Below are 19,568 nucleotides of genomic sequence, written 5' to 3'. Positions count from 1 at the left end.
TCATTCTAAAACCCTCAAGGATAGAGAGGGAAGGTTGAAATTGTAGCTACAAAAACTTAAAACTAAGACTGTTGTTGTCTCTGAGGAGGAAGACCTCACCTCACAGGAAATATCTAAGAAGAGGGAAAAGTCATAAGGATCACCAGAAGGACATAAGAAAGCCTTTAAAAAGATGCACCGTGAGCCTTCCAAAGGTTCCTCACAAATAGATTATTAATCGTGACAGCACTGGTGATAAAAAAGAGTTTACTAATCCCAAGAGACGATGTAATCAGCCCTGCACCAAGATGAAAGATGAAACTATGGAAAGCGGAAAGAAGAGATGGAGAGAAAGTGCTGCTGAAGATCTCAGCGAAAGAAAGGGAGCGCGGAGACTGGGACGTCCGGAGTGGTCCAGATGGGAAATAAACTGTGACATCCCAGTCGCTCGAGGGCACAACACAAATAACAGAAAGGGAAGGCGGATGCTGGACCAGAGAGAGATGCAGGAACACATCAGTAAAGGGTGACTCAGAGACTTCCGCAAGGGCTGGAGCGACGCACTGAGCCAATCGGCCTGGTGAGAGGTGGCGGTGATTGAGAGGAGGCCCCTGCGGTGTCTGTCTTGGAGATGAGAAGGGCAGATGCTGTTGGAATTGGCGGCCTTGTGGGGCTGGGTACTGCAGATCCTCACAGCTGGGGATGGAGCTGAGGGCTGACGCGGAGAGCGGTGGTGATCTTTCCGCGCGGTCAGACCGGGTGCAATCTTTTCTCGGTGGCCTGCTGTGTGGTCTCCCGCTCAGAGGAAGTGGAAGTAGAGACCTCTGAAGAGGTCCAAAGTGAGCACTGAGCACCTTCCTTTCACCCTGCCTTTCCCACCGGTGTGTCCCCCGCTTTGTGGGTGGTCGCGCCAAGAGATGGTATTAAGGGCCGTATTTATACTCTGGTTGCGCCGAATTTGCGTCGTTTTTTTCGACGCAAATTCGACGCTAAACTAACGCCAACTAACGCCATATTTATACTATGGCGTTAGACGCGTCTAGCGCCAAAGTTCCCGGAATGTGCGTCATTTTTTAGCGTGAACCCCTTCCTTGCGTTAATGATATGCAAGGGAGGCGTTCCCGTCTTAAAAAATGACTCCCAGGCCTTTACGTGGAATTTATACTCCCGGGCAAAAATGACGCCCGGGAGTGGGCGTGGCCAAAAACGGCGCATTTGCGCCGCTTTTTAACGCCTGGGTCAGGCATGGCGTTAAGGGACAAGTGGGCTCAAAATGAGCCCAGAGTGCCCTCCCCTGCCCCCAGGGACCCCCCCTGCCACCCTTGCCCACCCCAGGAGGACACCCAAGGATGGAGGGACCCATCCCAGAGACATTAAGGTAAGTTCAGGTAAGTATTTTTTTATTTATTTTTTGTGGCATAGGGGGGCCTGATTTGTGCCCCCCTACATGCCACTATGCCCAATGACCATGCCCAGGGGACAGAAGTCCCCTGGGCATGGCCATTGGGCAAGGGGGCATGACTCCTATCTTTACAATGATAGGAGTCATGTTGATGGGGGATGGGCGTCGAAAAAAAATGGCGCAAGTCGGGTTACGACGATTTTTTAGCGTCAACCTGACTTGCGCCATTTTAAGACGCCCTAACGTCATTTTTTCCCAACGCCGGAGCTGCCTGGTCTACGTGGTTTTTTTCCACGCACACCAGGCAGCGCCGGTCTGATTGCGCCGTCTAACGCCATTCCATAAATACGGCGCCCGCATGGCGCTTCAGAATGGCGTTAGACGGCGCAAACTTTTTTGACGCTAAACTGCGTTAGCGCAGTTTAGCGTCAAAAAGTATAAATATGGGCCTAAGTGTACAAGGGTCGGGCAACGAGGATACAGACCTGCAACTATGGAAGCAGGTGCCTGAAGCTTGGCAGCAAAGCCCCACTGCACGCTGTGAACACTGCACAGAACAGGAACAACAGGATGTAAACAACAAAGACACGTAAGAGAGAGAAAACAGGGATTACGCTGTGGGGCAGCGACTGCGGGACTGTCAGTGGGAAAGAATGATGTGAAGGAAAGCGAGGAGGGGGCCCAGGCTCGACTAAAGATGGTGGCAAGTTACAGCAACAGAGCCCTGGTTTCCACGGCAAGGGGCCCGAGCGAGCGGCTGGCTCGGGAGGTAGTAATGAGATTGGCAGCCCTGACTAGAATATGCAATATTAATCCAGCGGGCGACTGCATAATGGGCAAGGAAAAGGCACTGAAGGGGCATCAGAGTAATACGATCACCCAATATGCGCAACCACAGGGTTAGCAACAACAGATGACGAGACAAACAGGGGCCATGGACACAGCGGCGGAGGAGGAGCCCTCGAGAGCCGCCTGGATGCAAGCCACTGTGACGCTGGAAGTGGGATTGCTGCAGGCAGAACTCCGAAAGGTGACAGGAAGAGTGACAGATATGCAACATGGGTGAGGAGATAACTGCCCTCAAGGTACAAGTCACGAAGTTAACAGAGGCAACAAAGACACTGGAAAATAGAGAGGAAGAAGCAAGGGCTGTTCCCGCCAAAATAAAATGGGCCTCGTGGGTTTCCCAGAGAGAGTGGAAGGGAACTCGACAGAGACTTTTCTAGAGACATGGATCACAGATACGCTGAAGCCCAAAGGCCTGTCTCCGATGTTTGCTGTTGAGAGAGCTCACAGAGCACTGACAATGCGCCCTTCGGCAGGACCTCCATCGAGAATGCTGATTGCGTGCATGTCAGCCATCGCGACAGAGACTGCATGCTCAGGGCTGATAGGGAAGCTAGAACTCTATGGTATGAAAGTCATGTCATAACCATTTACCCTGACTACACAAGCAAAGTACAGGCTCAGAGAAAGTCGTATGTAGAAGTTAAACAAAAGCTGAGAGCCCTGGGACTCTCCTAAATGCTTCTTTTCCTGCCGCAACCTAGAGTGGTGGCACACGGAAAAACATTTTTTTTTCGACACGCCGGAGGAAGTATGGGTCTGGTTGGAACATTGGGACAAAACACCTCTTGGGCCACTGGGTCGCCCGGGCGGAGGACTGCGGCAGAGGGGAGGGCGCAGGAGAGCGACTAATTAGAGTCTATCTCTGAGAGACTCACCAGCGAAGAACACAGAGCCGTGGAGATATGGGAGCGGACGATTATTAGGGTATTTAAAAGACCACCATTTGCCTGGGACCTGGACATTTGGATATTCGTCCCATTCCAACGTGCAAATAAGATCATGTCCATGACAAGATGGCGAAAGGGGGGATGCCTAACATTGGGGGACCTGTTCTTGGGAGAGGCATTTCAAACATTTATGAAGGTGAGGGAGCGGTTCAATATGGGAGGAGGACAATTCTTACAGTATGCAAAGTTAAGGGATATGACACCCCAGATTTGGACTGACTTTCCAAACACTCCAGGAGTCACGATGACCTTACAACTGCTGTTGACAGTGGGTGTGGGCTAGACATATGGTAAGTCAGATATACAGGACACTACAAATGGACAGAAAGTTGACACCACCAACGGCTAGAGGGACGTGGGAAGAAGACTTAGTTACACAATTTGTGGATCCCTACTGGAACAGGGCATGTGAACTGGTGAAATGGGTAGCTTGCAACACCAGATTCAAACTAGCACATTTTAATTTCCTACATCGCACTTATCTAACTCCGATTAAACTCCAAAGGATGAACCCACACAGAGGGGCGAGATGCCCCATATGCAACATAGATGGGACCTCATTCCTATATTTGGCCTGGGAATGCCCCGCAGTGCAGCGCTACTGGCTAAGGGTGGCATAGAAGCTGAGGGAGGTGACCACACTCACATTTGAGACAAACCCATAGACATGTTTGTTGGGCATGATCACACACCATAAGAGTGGGAAGAGGCAGTGGAGATTTTTTTAGTTGGCGCTGACACTGGCAAAACAGAGGGTGGCCACGGGATGGCTGGAGATAAGGACACCGTCTACTAGCCTATGGTGCAGAGATGTTTTAGAATGGATTAAAGCGGAGGAAATACATATGAAAAACTCCTGTAGGGATGAAAACTTGGGAGAAGACTTGGAGGACTGGGCAGACATGATGGATAGGATGCTAGCACACGAGCCAAGAAACGAGGGGAGCACAAGCACCACACAAAATACAGATTTGTCCGATACCCTAGAGTAACATATAACTAACACAGGACCAGAAGCGGCCAGTCAAACTATGCAATGATGCCGGGGTGCTGATAATATGGGAGTAAATAAAGAATTCTAATAACAATGCCACTAACGGAGAGGAAAGTGGCAAGGGGAATGGTATTCCTATGGAGAAATAAAAAATACACATCAATGATACATTGAAGGATTATATGAGCTGAACGTAAACCTGTACCAGGGGTTGGGGGTGGCCTTGTTCATAATATTATTGTTATTTTTGACCATTTATTAAGTAGATGAAGAATAATTGGGATGATGAATCGAATGAATGCAGAAGGTTTGACTAGATACATACGTTTTGATTGTATAAGAGCATAAAACGCAAAATGTAATATTTTGCACTGCAGATGTAGTATACTTCAGAATCCTAATTATTGCATTGCATTGTAAATTACTTACTGAAATGCCAATAAAGAGATGTATAAAAAAAAAAGTAAGTCTATGATGGGTCTCTGGCTGGAATTGATCTGAGGTTGTAGCTATTGGTTATACAGAGGTTCTTGCTTTTATGCCGGTCTCAGATATATCCGTCAGCCTCCAGGTCTCCTCCATGTATTGTTCCAAAAAATGTCTTGAAAATAACTCCCTGCTTAATGACTCTGGTTATTAGTCAGCATTCACTGCAAAAATAGGCTCCAAGGTACACTTTCAAAACAAGTTGTGCTCTATTCTAAAAAAGATTTGGCAATCTTCCCTGGGTACCATATATTAGGAACTTATATGGGGCCACCAGTATGCCAAATGTGGTGTGTGTGTGGTCCAAGAAACTAAGTTTAAAGGGAGAGAGCATAGTCACTGGGGTTTTGATAAGCAGGATACCAGTGAACACAGTCAAAACATACTGACAACAGGCAACAAGTGGGGGTATCCATACCAGAAAAGGGGTACATTAAGGCTAACCTTGGCCAGATAAGTTTTCATTGTCTAAGTGTAAATATCTGGAGAGTCCATCTGCATTGGAGTGGTTACTCTCAGATCTATGTTCCACTGTGTAGTCCATTAGCTGTAGGGATATGGACCACCTCAACAGTTTGGGATTTTGACCTTGCATCTGTTTTAACCATAGAACAGGTTTATGATCTGTCTGAACAGGGAAGTGAGTACCACACAAGTATGGCCTCAGCTTCTCCAAAGTCCAAACCACAGCAAAGGCCTCCCTTTCTATGGCTGGCTAATGCTTTTCCCTGGGGGTCAGCCTTCTGCTTATAAAATCATCAAGTTGGTCCTGGCCCTCTGTATAAAGTTGTGACAAAACTGGCCAAACCCCCCACCTCAGAAGCATCTGCCTGAACTATGAACTGCTCGGAGTAGGCAGGGCTTCTTAAGTTTGAGATCTTCAAAAGCTTTTTGACAGCCAGCCGTCTATAAAGCTTTCTTGGGCATTGTCTTTGAGGTGAGGTCATTAAAAGGGGCTAAAATGGAGCCATAGTTCTTAATAAATCTTATGTCATACCCAGTGAGGCTTAAGAAGGCCCTGACTTGGGTCTGAGTAGTAGGGGGAGTCTGATCCAAAATGGTTTGAATCTTCCCCTGCAGTGGTTGAATCTGGCCCCCACCTACCAGGTGGCCCAGATACACAACCTTTACCTGCCCTATCTGGCACTTAGAGGCCTTGATAGTGAGGTCTGTTTTCTGTAGAGCCTCCAGAACATTCCACAGGTGGACCAGGTGATCCTCCCAGGTGGAGCGAAAGACAGCTATATCATCAAGATAAGCTGCAGTATTGGCTTACAATCCTTGGAGGACTGTATTCAAAGCCTCTGAAATGTGGCAGGTGTACTTTTCAGGCCATAGGGCATTACTATAAAGTGATAGTGGCCTCCAATGGTTCAAAAAACATGTTTTCGGTTCAGCATCATTTGATAGTTTAATCTGCCAATAGCCAGCAGTTAAATCAAATGTGCTCAGATACTTGGCAGATGCCAATATATCTATTAGCTCATCTGCCCTAGGGATAGAATGAACATCTGTTTTGGTTACAGTGTTGAGCCCTCTATAGTCAACACAAAACCTCATTTCTCTTTTCCCATTGTGGAAGTGAGGTTTTGGGACCAGAACAACTGGACTAGCCCAGGGGCTGTCTGAGTGCTCAATGACTCCCAGATCTAGCATCTTCTGAACTTCAGATTTGATGCAGTTTCTGACATGATCAGGTTGCCTGTAAATTTTACTTTTTATTGGCAAACTATCCCCTGTGTCAATGGTGTGTTCAGACCAAGTGGTTTGACCAGGTGTCAATGAGAACAGTTCTGAGAACTGTCCGAGGAGATTCCTTCAGTCTTCTTTTTGTGTCGACTCAGAGAGGCAGTCAGCAAGGACTACCCCATCAACTGAGCCATCAGCTGCAATGTGGGAGAAGAGGTCAGGAAAAGGGTCACTCTTTTTTTCCTGTCCCTCATCAGTGGCCATGAGCAGGGTGATGTCAGCCCTGTCATAGTAGGGCTTTAGGTGGTTCAAATGAAGCACCTTGAGGGAGCTTCTGTGAGTGCCTAGATCTACCAGGTAGGTCACCTCACCCTGTTTCACCACTATTGTGTGGGGACCACTCCACTTGTCCTGGGGTGCACTGGGAGACACAGGCTCCAGAACCCACACTTTCTGTTGTGGCTGATATACAGTCAGTACAGCCTTCTGGTCATGCCATTGCTTTTGCAGCTCCTAGCTGGCCTGAAGGGTTTTAGTGGTCTTCTTCATATACTCAGCAATCCCAGATCTGAGGCCAAGCACATAGTCCACTGTGTCTTACTTGGGAGGCTTGAGAGGTTGGTCCCAGCCTTCTCTTACGAGAACAAGAGGACCCCTAACAGGGTGCCCAAACAGAAGTTAAATTGGGCCATAGCCCACCCGCTTCTGAGGGACCTCCCTGTAGGCGAAGAGGAGGCATGGTAATAGGACATCCCATCTCCTCCTGAGTTTTTCAGAGAGTCCCATGATCTTGCTTTTGAGAGTTTTATTGAACCTCTCTACCAAACTATTAGTTTGGGGGTGGTAAGAGGTGGTGAACATATAAGTAACACCACATTCCTTCCTCATGGCTTTCTGGTATGCAGACATGAAGTTTGCTTCTCTGTCTGACACCACCTCTTTAGGAAAACCCACTTTTGAGAAAATTCCAAGAAGGGCTTTGGTCACTGCAGGAGGTGTAGTGGTCCTAAGAGGAATAGCTTCTGGGTATCTGGGGGCATGGTCCACCACCACCAGAATAAATCTGTCCCCAGAGGGTGTGGGTGGGTGTAGGTGGCAACAATATCCACCCCAACCCTTTCAAAGGGTACCCCAACTACTGGAAGTGGAATTAAGGGGGCCTCTGGGGTGCCACCTGTCTTACCACTGGCTTGACAGGTGACACAAGAGCGACAAAACTACTTTGTGTCTTCTGACATATGGGGCCAGTGAAAGTGAGGGATAAGTCTGTCCCAAGTTTTGCTTTGCCCTAGGAGACCTGCCAGGGGAATGTCATGTGTTAGGGTTAACAAAAATTCTCTGTACTGCAGAGGGACCACCAGCCTCCTGGTGGCACTAGTTTTGGGGTCCCTTGGCTCTGAGTACAAGAGGTTGTCTTCCCAATACACCTTGTGGGTGACACTGACATCTCCTGCCTCTTGAGAGTAGCTTGCTGCCTTAAGTCCTCCAGTGTGGGACAAGTCTTTTGTGTCCTACTGAAATCCTCCCGGGCAGGGCCCCCTGGACCCAAGAGCTCAGCTGTGTCAGCTTGTAGCTCCTCTGTTTTAAGTTCTGCCAAGGAAGTGGATTCTTCCTCCTCTGGGGTTGGAACCTCACTGGAGGCTGGAGTAGGGGGAATTTTCTCGCCCTTTCTACTCTTAGGTTTGGGAAGTTCTTGGGCCATTGTTACAGGCTCCAAGTTTTCCTGCTAATTTTGTTTCTTTGCCTGTGCTCTAGACAAGGCAGACATATGCCCTGGGAAGCCCAGCATTGCTGCATGGGCCTCTAACTCCACTTCAGTTCTAGCTGAAGTCTCCAAGTTGTTCAATAGTAAACACTCTACAGGTAGGTCTGTGGACACCACAGCTTTTTTAGGACTCGTAACCCACCCCCCCAGCTGAAATCAACAACTGCCATGGGGTGGCACATGGTGTTGTTATGAGCATCAGTCACTTGGTACTGGTGACCAAGTAGGTTTTGCTCAGGAGACACCAGTTTTTCAGTCACCATAGTGACACTGGCACCTGTGTCCCTGTAGGCCTCAGCCTCAACACAATTTATCAGAGGATGCTGTCTGTACTTACCCATATTAAGGGGACAGGCAGCAAGGGTGGCAAGTGCATTGCTTCAGTTGTCTCAGACACCCAACCCAGGCCCCACTACAGTCCCTAAAGTGAGCCCAGCTACACCCTGAGACTGACTACTGTTAGTAGTCCTACCACTACTGCTATTGCTAGGGGCACTAGAAGTAGAAGTGGGGTTGGTATTTGTGGTTGTCTTGGTGCTTTTCTTAGGGCAGGAGCTGTCTCCTGGCCTATGGCCTTTGTTTTTACAGACAAAATACCAAGGCTTTTGGAAGCAGGAGGAAGAGGATTTGCCCGCACCCCTAGAGGTATTTTGTGGGCCTGATGAAGACTCTTTGGATTTGTCCCCACCCTTCTCCTGGTGCTTACCTGTATCTTTCTTTTTGTGGTTGCCCCCTGGGTGAGCTTTTCTGCTCACCCTGGTGCGGACTCATTTGTCTGACTTATTTCACAATTCTTGGGAGTGGTCAGATAAGAGTCCACCAGGTATTGATGCAATAAATCAGACACACAGTTATTCAAAATATGCTCTCTCAAGATGAGGTTGTACAAGACCTGATAATCACTGACTTTGCTCCCATGTAACCAGCCTTCCAGAGTTTTCACGGAACAGTCCACAAAATCTACCCAATCTTGTGAGGACTCTTTCCTGTTCTCCCTGAACTTTATTCTGTATTGTTCAGTGGTTAGACCAAACCCATCCAGAAGTGCTGTTTTGAGAACTGAGTAATTGACTGCATCCTCCTCTCTGACAGTTAGGAGTGTCCCTACCCTTGTCAGAGAAGCCACTGCCTTTGGGGGACACCCTGTACTCTACAGGCCCTCTCCAACACAGTGAACCACTTGTAGATGTCATCCCCCACCCTGAAGGGGGGAACACCTTGTTCAAGTTTCTTGAGTCAAAAGAGTCCTCCCTGACCCTAGGCTTCCTGAAACTAAAACTGCTGCCACCATGGGGTGCTAACCTCAAGGCGCCTGGACGTTGCTACTACTTGCACCGCCCCACCAGAAGGACGCCGCCAGCCGAATTAAGACCATTAATACGGCCTGGTGGTGTCCTGCTGGTGGAGGTAGCAGCGCCCCTTCCCGTACCCTGCCAGACGACCTCCTTTCCGGACAAGGTAAGTCAGGTGTCCGACAGGGGTGGGGGGTGGGAGTATGGGGGGTGTTGTATGTGAGTGTGTGGTGTCTGTGTGTGTATGAATGTGTGTGTGAGTGTGTGAATGAGTCTGTGAGTGTTTTGGTGTATGTGTGGTTGTATACATGTGAGTGAATGCGTGTATGAATGTTACAGTGAGTACGTGTCTGCATGTCAGTGTGTATGCGTGTGAGCATGTTAGTGTGGATGTGTTCCTGAATGCGTGTGAGTATGTGTGAGTGAATGAGTGTATGGACGAGTGTGAGTGAATGCGTGTGAGTGAATGGTGTATGGATGAGTGTGAGTGGATGCGTGTATGGAAGTGGAGATGAATGGGTGTATTCATGGTGTGTGGGTGTGGGTGTGCATGTATGTAAGGAAGGGGGATGGGGTGGGGGCGCTGTGACTTTAGGGGGGTGGGGGCACAGTGACTTGTAGGGGGGCAGGGGGGAGGAGTCAGGTGATTGCTGGAGGATGGGGGAGCCGTCTACTGGTGACAGGGAAGGAATTCCCTGTCACCAGTAGCCATACCGTCATGGTTTTCGTGGAGGTGCTACTGCCGTGGAAACCATGGCGGTAGGCCGGCTCATTATGCTGCCTGTGGTCTTCTCTGGACCGCCGGGTCAGAGATGAACGTCTCCGGCCTGGCGGTTAGAATGAGTGAAGATTTGGTGATATACACAGCTAGCCTGTTGGCAGTGATACTGCCACATTAACCTCATACATAATGAGGGCCATAGTTTGTTGTCAGAGTGGTGTAGGTGTTCCTAACTACTCTAACTCTTAGTCTCCCTACAGAAGTTTGGAGCGAGGGCTATGCCTTAACCCCTAGCTTACCCAAACTTGAGGGACTAATTCCCTGACACTAAGTACAGTGTGTAGCCCTAGTCAGTAAGTGGTCTTTCCTGTGGAAAGCACCAAGTGACAGAGTGGTAAGGCAATTGCAAGTGCTTATCCCACTGCTGCACCACCAATGTAGGAAGCTGGCCTACTGTGTGTTGGGTATCTAGGGTACTTACACCTTATACCAAGTATCACTTATTAGTGTAGTGAAGGCAGTGTCTAGAAGCCAGGCTCTCCAGAGGTAGCTGTGGATGAGCCGCCAGGGCTTATCCAGGAGACATGCAAAGCTTATGCAATACCACTGTAGTCACACAGCACTTTTACACATGAAAGAAAACACTCAGGCCCTAATTATGACTTTGGCGGTCTTTGAGCAAGACCGTCAAAGCCACAGGCACCAGAAGACCACCAGTGCTGGCGGTCTTCTGCCCACCATCGTCCGACAGGGAAGGGGGATGGGAGGGGGGGCGGTGTTGTGTGTGGGTGTGTAAGTGAGTGTGGTCTGCGTGTGTGCATGAATGTGTGTATGCGTGGTTGTATACATGTCTGAATGTAGAAGTGAGCGCGTGTATGCATGTAAGTGTGTATGCGTGTGTGTATGCGAGTATGAGTGTTGTGGTGAATGCGAGTATGAGTGTTGTGGTGATTGCGAGTATGGATGCATATGAGTGAATGCGTGTATGTCAGTGTTGGTGAATGAGTGCATGCGTGGTGCGTGTGTGTGCATGTATGCGGGGAGGGGGCGGGGGTTGGGGCGATCTACCTGGAGGAGGGGGGAAGGTATTTTTTTGGGGGTGGGGGCACTGTGCTTGCGGGGGGATTCCCTGTCACCGGTAGCCTTTCCGCCAGGGTTTTCGTGGTAGTGCTACCACAGCAGAAACCCTGGTGGAAAGGCGGCTTCTAATACCGCCGGCGGTCTTCTGTAGACCGTCGGGTCAGAGATGTTCATCTTCGTCCAATGGGTCCGACCATCCTGGCGATATGAGTGGGGATGTGAATATGGCGGTGTTCACCGCCAGCCTGTTGGTGGTGAAACCGCCACCTTTGCCCTGGCGGTCAAAAGACCGCCAGGGTCATAACAACCCCCCAATGTTACAAAAACAAAGGTACTTTATTTTAGTGACACAGTTACCAAAAGCACTAGGTAGGCAACCCTTCAGTAGGAGGTAAGTAAACACACAACATATGTACACTAATAATCAGAAATAGGCATAAATAGCAATAGAAAACAGTGCAATAGCAATAGACTATAGTGACCCTAGGGGGAGCCCAAACCATATACTAAAAAAAAGAATGCGAATGTAGGACCCCCACCCAGGTAATTGGAATCTGTAGAGGGGAGTTGGAGGAACTAGGAAACTCCAAAGGTAAGTAACCACAGTGCCCCCCAGCAACCAGGAAGAAAGGAGTAAATTACTGGATTTTCCCCAAACCACCAAAAGGACTGAAAAGAAGAATACTGCAACACCCAGACAAGACTGCAAGAAGCCAGCGGTGGATTCCTGAAAAGAAAGACCTGAAAAAGAAGGGGACCAAGTCCAGAAGTCAGAGAAGTGTCTGGTGGTGGCAGAAGCCACTACCCACCCGTCTGTGGTTGCAGGAGTTGGTCAACGGTAGGATAAAGACGGTCAGCACTGCAGCCCTGGAGTCAGTAAAGAGTTCCTGGAGGATGCAGTCAACATCTCAACATCGGATGGAAGATTGCAGTCTGTCGGTGGTGTGGAAAAGCCACCAAAAAGCCTTGACAAAGGCAAGAGTTGTGGTAGAAGAAAAGTGGAGCTGCCGGGGACTAACAAGGTCCAGGAGGACTCAAACCATGTGAGGGGGTTCTGGGGGGGTGAGTCCCAGGGGACCCTCAGCTAGGTAGAGAGTCCATAGAAGAAAAGGCAGCCCCCACAGAAGACCCACTGGAAGAGGACCTAGAAGTTGCAGGGGAGCCCACACAGCACACCTGAAGAAGGGAACCACGCTGCAGGAGAAGGACGTAGAAGGGCTGTGCGTCACAGGGAAGAGTGCTGGGGCTTCACAGAGCATGAAGATCCCTTGCAGGAGATGCCAACAAGCCTAGGTAGCTGCAAGAGGTGCCGTGCATGGGGGTACTGTCCTGCGTGGGAAGTAAAGGGCTTACCTCCTCCAGAGTTGGACAACTGGCAGAGAGGACCAAGGGGACCTCTTCAGACCACCACCTGTTCTGCAGGATCCAAGCAGGCGGTTGTCATTGCAGTTGGTGTCTGCAGGTGCAGGGGAGTGACTCCTTCCCTCCAAGGAGATTCCTTCTTCCTTCTCATGCAGACTGAATACTTGCCACCCTCAGAGGATGCACGGGAAATGTTGCAGAAGCTGGAAGGAACCGTGGAAACAATGTTGCAAGCAGAGTCTTTGTCGTGGATGCAGATTGTCATTTCCTGGAAGGTTCAGTCGCAGTTCCAGTGGCTAGAAGGTGAAATAGAGGCTGCAGAGGAGTCCTGCTGGAATCTTGCAAGCCAAATCTGAGGACCCACCCAAGTGGGAGACCCTAAATGGCCCTGGAAGGGGGATTGGTCACCTAGCCAGGTGACCACCTGTCAGGAGGGGGCTCTGACGTCACCTGCTTGACCTGGCCACTCAGATGCTCCCAGAGGCCTCTGCCCACCTTGGATTCAAGATGGCAGAATCAAGGGACTCTCTGGAGGAGCTCTGGGCACCACCTCTGTGGTGGTGATGGACAGGGGAGTAGTCACTTCCCTTTCCATTGTCCAGCTTCACGCCAGAGTTGGGATTGGGATCCCTGAACTGGTGCAAATTGGTTTATGCAAGGAGGGCACCAAATGTGCCCTTCAAAGCATACCCGTGGCTTGGGGAGGCTACCCCTCCCAAGCCAAGCAACACCTATTTCCAAAGGGAGATGGTGTTGCCTCCCTCTCCCAAAGGAAATCTTTTATTCTGCCTTCCTGGGCTTGAGCTGTTCAAGCAACAGGAGGGCAGAAAACCGTCTGCGGGGTGGCAGCAGCTTAGGCTGCCCGGAAAACCCCAGAAAGCTGGTAGGAGCAATGCTGGAGTCCTCTAAGGACCCCCTAGATTGTATAGAATCATACTTCTAATACTGGCAACAGTATTGGGGTATGATTCCAACATTTCTGATACCAAACATGCCTAGGTTTGGAATTACCATTATGTAGTTGGACATAGGTGGTGACCTATGTCCAGTACACGTGTAAAATAGCGTCCCCACACTCATGAAATCGAGGAAAATGGAGCTGGAGTTCGTGGGGATACGTCTGCTCATGCAGGGGTGCCTCACACACAGGTACCTGCACCCTGCCCTCTGGGCTAGGAGGGCCTACCATAGGGGTGACGTACAGTGACCTGGTGCAGTGGCGTGTAGTGAAAATGGTGCATTCACCCTTTCATGCATGCTGCAATGGCAGGCCTGCAGATACACTTTGCATGGGCTCCCCATGGGTGGCATAATACATGCTGCAGCCCATGGGGGACCCCTGGTACCTCAATGCCCTGGGTACCTGGGTACCATATATACTAGGGACTTATATGGGGGCACCAGTATGCCAAATGTGGGGTGTGTGTGGTCCAAGCAACTAAATTTAAAGGGAGAGAGCATAACCTCTGGGGCCCTGACTAGCAGGATCCCAGTGAACACAGTCATAACATACTGACTACAGGCAAAAAGTTGGGGTAACCGTTCCAGAAACAGGGTACTGTCCTACAGTGCCCTCTGCTCAACAGTTCTCCTTTCGATTCTCCGCAGGGCATGGAACAATCTGAGATGCTGGCGTGGCTAGAGATCCGTGGAAAGCCTCAGCAGCAGAAGCCTAAACAGAAGCAGAAACAGAAGCACATCACAAACAGACACAAAATAAAACATAAGTTCTGGAACATCTGTAAGTTTACATTGAAGACTGCTGAACTGAGCTAAGTGCCATGGGTGTTGGGGGCTTATAAGTAATCGTACGTAAAAGCGCCACAAGACCAGGAGGTCTCTAGCGTTTAGCCTAGAGACATATATCTGTCTGGCAGAAGTACTTGTGCTTGGCATCTCTTGGGCCCTGCATTATATTCAGAAGGAAGCAAGTGTGCCATCCTTGGGCTGCAAATGGGCTGCATCTGTTGAAGGCACAGCAAGAGGCTCAGGGGGATTAGAAGGAAATTAAAAATCTAATCATAATAAAAAATAACAGCTTGCCTGAAAAAGTATCTGCACATATGAAGATCTTGTAAAAATCCTGGGCCCGTATTTATACTTTTTTTAGCGCCGCATTTGCGCCGCTTTTTTACGCAAAACGGTGCAAACCTACAAAATACAATGGTATTTTGCAAGTTTGCACCGTTTTTGCGTCAAAAAACTATGCAAATGCGGCGCAAAAAAAGTATAAATACGGGCATTCAGTGGGTTCTTATGCTTCAGATTAGGCTATAAAAAATCTATATATCTGGGCCTTCTAAAATGTCTTTCTGCAGTCTTTCCATAGTGCAGTTATTACTCTTTTTAGTGGTGGCCTCAAATTTTGGCGCATATTCTCCTTCCTGCATTCCCTTTGCTCCCTTGTTGCAATGCGTTCAGTTGACTGTAAAATTTTGGAGGATTCAGCATGCAGTTGTGATTATAACAGTGTACGCTGGCTGGCTAGGCAGCTTTATGAAGTGTGAACCCAGGTTGCTGATATATCCCTTTTTCATAGTTTGTGTGACCTGCAACTTTTGTGGCGAGAATGTGCTGATCCCCAAAACCTTTCTGAGTAATATCACGCTGATATGGTCCGCAGAAGATTCCACAATCCTAGGCTGTTATATGCCAGAAGGGCTCTGATCCCTATCTTTCTAATTTGGGTGGCGCAAGTCATGTCGATCAGAAAGTCCATTAGTTCTGGGGCAACCTCAAAGAAGAAGTCTCTTGCTGATTTTTGAAGAGTCCATCGGAATGATCTGAGAAAGTGGCCCTCGTCAGGAATCCAAAGCCACTACCCCGTGATGTGCCATTTGTGCCACCCAATCAGGATTTGATTTCAAGCACCTCCCGTAGACAATTCACTTTTACATTTGCTGTGATGTTATTCAGGCATGTCTCAGTCCCTCTCCATATGTCATCACCTTACAGACCTTACTCACAGCAGGATACTCAAAGTGACAAATCTTTGATGTACTTAGATGTACTTTTAGTAATATTGATGGACTGGTCTGACAGATGTTTTGCAATCTATGCATTTTATCTCCACATTCCTCAAATTGATACATGTAATGACATATTTAAGCAGTCCCAGATCTCGGCCCAGAATCTCCATGTAAGCACCCCTTCTTCCACATTCAACAAATTCCTGCATCCAGCCCCTGTACATGTCTAGGACAGTTGCAGCCCGCAGCACTCAATTTTGATAAACCTTCGAAGAAGCTAGTTAACAGTGCAAGGTGTAGGAGGCTGGCCCTCTATGTAGTGTGCAAAGCTCAGCATGCTCTGGTGGGGGTCCACCACACGTTGATTTACAGGGGTAAAAACTAGATCCCCTAATGTTCTAATTTTGGAGGTAGCTTGGTCGAGCAGTTAGACCAATCTTGGAGAAGTGCAATGCACTTGTTATACTCACAATATCAATCTTGCAACTCACAGTCTCAAAGCAATAACTTGAGACCAATTTATAAAAATACTTCAGATTTTTATATAAATTGTAAGACTAAGATCATCAGAATTAGTTACGTACTTTTTGATTTATGTATTTTTTAATTTTAATAAAAATAGTCTTTTCATGCGTAATTACGCACCATAGGAATCAATGTAGGATCACCTTTAAAAATACATATCAAAACATAGTTAGTTTAACAAGTTCTTCTTTTGCATGTTGATGGTGGTCGTCGGTGGCCACACTGTGCAAGCTGGAGGAGTTTGGGTAGCTCCTGGTTCCACTTCTGCTATCTCAATCTTAGCCAGGGCGAACCCGAGCTTACCCAAAGAGGCTACCCATAACTAGGGTAAGCCCTCCAAGACCAACAGGGTCAAGGGGCCTAACGTACTATTTGGTATGGGGATCAGACCACCATGCCAAGGACAGTGCAGCCATAAAGGCTAACACCCAGCAGAGGCAACTGACAGCTGCCAGTGTCCAGAACCACACCTTTAGCTCCATACCCACAGGGAACAGGGCTAACTTACAGGCTTCTTTGGGTTCAGGGTGCCTGTCTGCTGTATGGGAGTGGGGGATCTCTACATCCTGCAGAGAATACCCTCCTTCCACTCTCTTTTTTGTCAGCTAAGGAGCCACTAACCCAGGATGAGCAGGTGCCTGACTAGTCAGGCTTTCTTGGGGGTCAAGCTGGGCTTCACCAGTTCCAAAAGTGAAGTTCTTCTCTAATGGAGCAGAAGCTCATTGGCTTTCTGTTATCTTAGTTAAAGCTTGCCCACCTTTCCTTTTTAGGGCCAGGCCTGCGTTTCATGCGCTTGCGCAGTCGTTTCGCTTGCAAGACGCTTTAGTAGATAGAAATGGGCTCGGAGCCCCCTCCATGTTATGTCAGTGTCTTTCAATGGTTCGTGGGCATGCCTTTCAAAATCTGCTTGCTTTCATTAGTAGAAGGCACGCATACGTCATGCCTTTTCCAGTGGTTAGCCCTCCTCGAGCGCAGTGACCAAGTACTGAAAACATGCGAGGCTTGCTGTTTCCCGTCAGGTTTGTGGACTACTTTTTATCTTTTTTTCGTAGTGCGATATCACTTGGCAGAAGTCCAGCGCTTTACATGACATCGACCCTATTACATAGTTAATTGCACTTTTGCCGGTTATGTACATAATTATACTTTTGCCGATAGGGTTCACTACGAGTGAACTGTAGCAGCGCGATCATGCTGTTTTGTTTTCCTTTAATGTGGCAAGAAAAGTCCGGTTGGGAGTTTACAACTGGTAATAGCTTTAACTCGGAGAAATTTGAGACCCTATTGCATTGCAAATGCTTGTTTCATTTGTGGTCTACTTGCACTCACTGTAGGAGCAGCACCTTCAGAGTCCTTGGGAGAGGACTGACACTGGACCAGTTCCTCTTTTGAGCTCTGACCAACCTCTGAGTGGTCATTTCCAAGGAGACAGTCAAGGTTGGGGTCTGTACTGATTACCACCCTTCTCCAGCTAAGGGACCCATCTATCTCTATAAGGAATACAGCTACTGGCCTATCAGTGAATTTCCCTGGGATAACCCTTACCCTGGCAATCTTTCCTGGGATATACTGGTTTGAGAGCACCAGCCTTTCATGCACAATTGTGGGACTGGCATGGGTGTCTCTCAGGGCAGTGCTTGGGATTCCATTCACCAGTAGGTGGTGGAACTATCTACTCCCCTCTGGAACCTCATATTACCTTTGGGGCCTACTTTCAGTTAAAGGCTATGAGGACCTTCTCATCTGAGGAGTTATCCCCAATGGCTATATTGGTTACCCCTGGGGGCTTACTAGTGGGTTTGTTTTTAGGATACGAAGTGTCCTTGGTGTGGTGCCGTCTTTTGATAGTTGTGGTACCATACCTTAGTTGCATTCCAGTTTTTAACCTGGTACCCACCTTTGTTTTGTGAGGTGTCTCTGGATCCCCCCTCCTGGACAGATGTTTGGGGGCCTAAGGACTCCTTTTCTTTATTTCTAGGAGGTTCCACCTTTTTCTCTTGGGAGAGGGCTTCCCTGAATCTTTCTTTTGGTCAACCCCTCCATTTCTGGTTTTGGACACCCTAGTTCTCACCCAATGATCAGCCTTCCTCCCAGACTCTTGCGGGGAGACTGGCCTCAAATCTACTATGTACTGGTGCAACCCGTCATGGACACAATTACTCAAAAGGTGTTCTTTTGTCAATAAATTGAGCAGCCCTCCGTAATTATGTACCTTGTTGCCTTCTAACCAACTACCTAGCATTTTTACTGAGAAGTCCATAAATTCTACCGAGGACTGAGTCAGGGATTTTTATGTCCCCCAGAATGTTATGTGGTATTCCTCAGTAGTAAACCCAAAGACCTCAACCAGGGTACCCTTCATGAGGTCATAGGATTTAGTATCTGTTTCACTCAGTGTCAGGAGCCTATCTCTGCACATTCCTGGGAACAATTCCCATAACAGAGTGCTACAGTGCTTCTTTTGGACATCCCTCCCAATGCAGGCTCTCTCAAAGACAATGAACCATTTCTGGATATCATCTCCTTCTTGGTAGAGTGGGGACAGCTCCTTTTGAGAGTCCTAGGTTGAAAGGTTTCTCTTCCTCCCTATTTATTAGTATGCTGCCACCAGAGAAGGGTCTTAGGCCCAACACTTTCCTCTGTTTCTCTATTTTCAAAAGCTGCCTCTCTAAGGCCAGCTGTTTGGTCAGCCTGGCAATGTTCCAGGTCTGTTTATTTGGGTACACTAGTGTTGGAGTGAGAGGAGCTACCCTCACCTCCATTGTCCACAGCGTCTTCATCCACCACAGATGCATCATCATCTTTCTCATCTGGGGGATTATTGTTTTCGTGGTGGGCCACCAGAAACCTACGTTTCTCTGCACTGGGGCTTTTTCCAGTATGAATTTGGTACAGTCTACAGAGTCTCCTTAGTTGGTCATAACTATATGCCTCATAATGTACCAGGTTGAGCTCCTGGTTCTTGGTCTCTGCATCTGTCATTTTTATTTCACTAAAGTTGGGACCTTTTTAAGAATTTAGAATCCCCTTTTTGAATAGGCCCACCAAAGTAAGGACTTTTAAAACTTTTTGCTAAAGTTCTAGGGACCTAACCAGGGCCCTCATTATTATTTTAAAAATGTGCACAAAATGTTTAGCCAATGGAAAATCAAAAAAAATACTGAACTAAAGGCAATTTGGAGAGTTATTCGTGTGCTCACAAAATTAACAAAGTGGTTTCAGCAAATGCAAAGTCTCTTATTCCACCACTGATACACCAAATGTAGGAGGATGGGCCTCTATGTAGTGTGCAAATCTAGGCACACTGTGCAGGGGGTCCAGGCAAATACATCTTGGTTTACAGGGGTAAAAGCTAATGCTCTAATTCTGGAGGTAGCTTGGTCAAGCAGTTAGGCCAATCTTGGAGAGGTGCTAAGCATTTGTTGTACTCAGTATCAATTTGCAATTCACACACTAAAAGGAATAACTCAAGACCAATTTATAAAAATACTTCAGATTTTCATATACA

General features: G+C 48.1%; 1 protein-coding gene across 1 annotated transcript in view; it reads left to right on the top strand.

The window, feature by feature from the left end:
- LOC138282969 (NFX1-type zinc finger-containing protein 1-like) overlaps window positions 1-19,568 on the top strand; it is a 459,320-nt gene that overhangs the window by 177,067 nt on the left and 262,685 nt on the right. Inside the window, exon 10 of the mRNA XM_069221050.1 lies at window positions 14,175-14,307. Within this exon, the coding sequence (XP_069077151.1) occupies window positions 14,175-14,307 (133 nt within the window). The remainder of the gene's footprint in view (window positions 1-14,174; window positions 14,308-19,568) is intronic.

The sequence above is a fragment of the Pleurodeles waltl genome, chromosome 2_2, assembly GCF_031143425.1.
Source record: "Pleurodeles waltl isolate 20211129_DDA chromosome 2_2, aPleWal1.hap1.20221129, whole genome shotgun sequence".
NCBI classification, from domain to species: domain Eukaryota; kingdom Metazoa; phylum Chordata; class Amphibia; order Caudata; family Salamandridae; genus Pleurodeles; species Pleurodeles waltl.
This window is presented reverse-complemented; position numbering and strand designations above follow the sequence as displayed.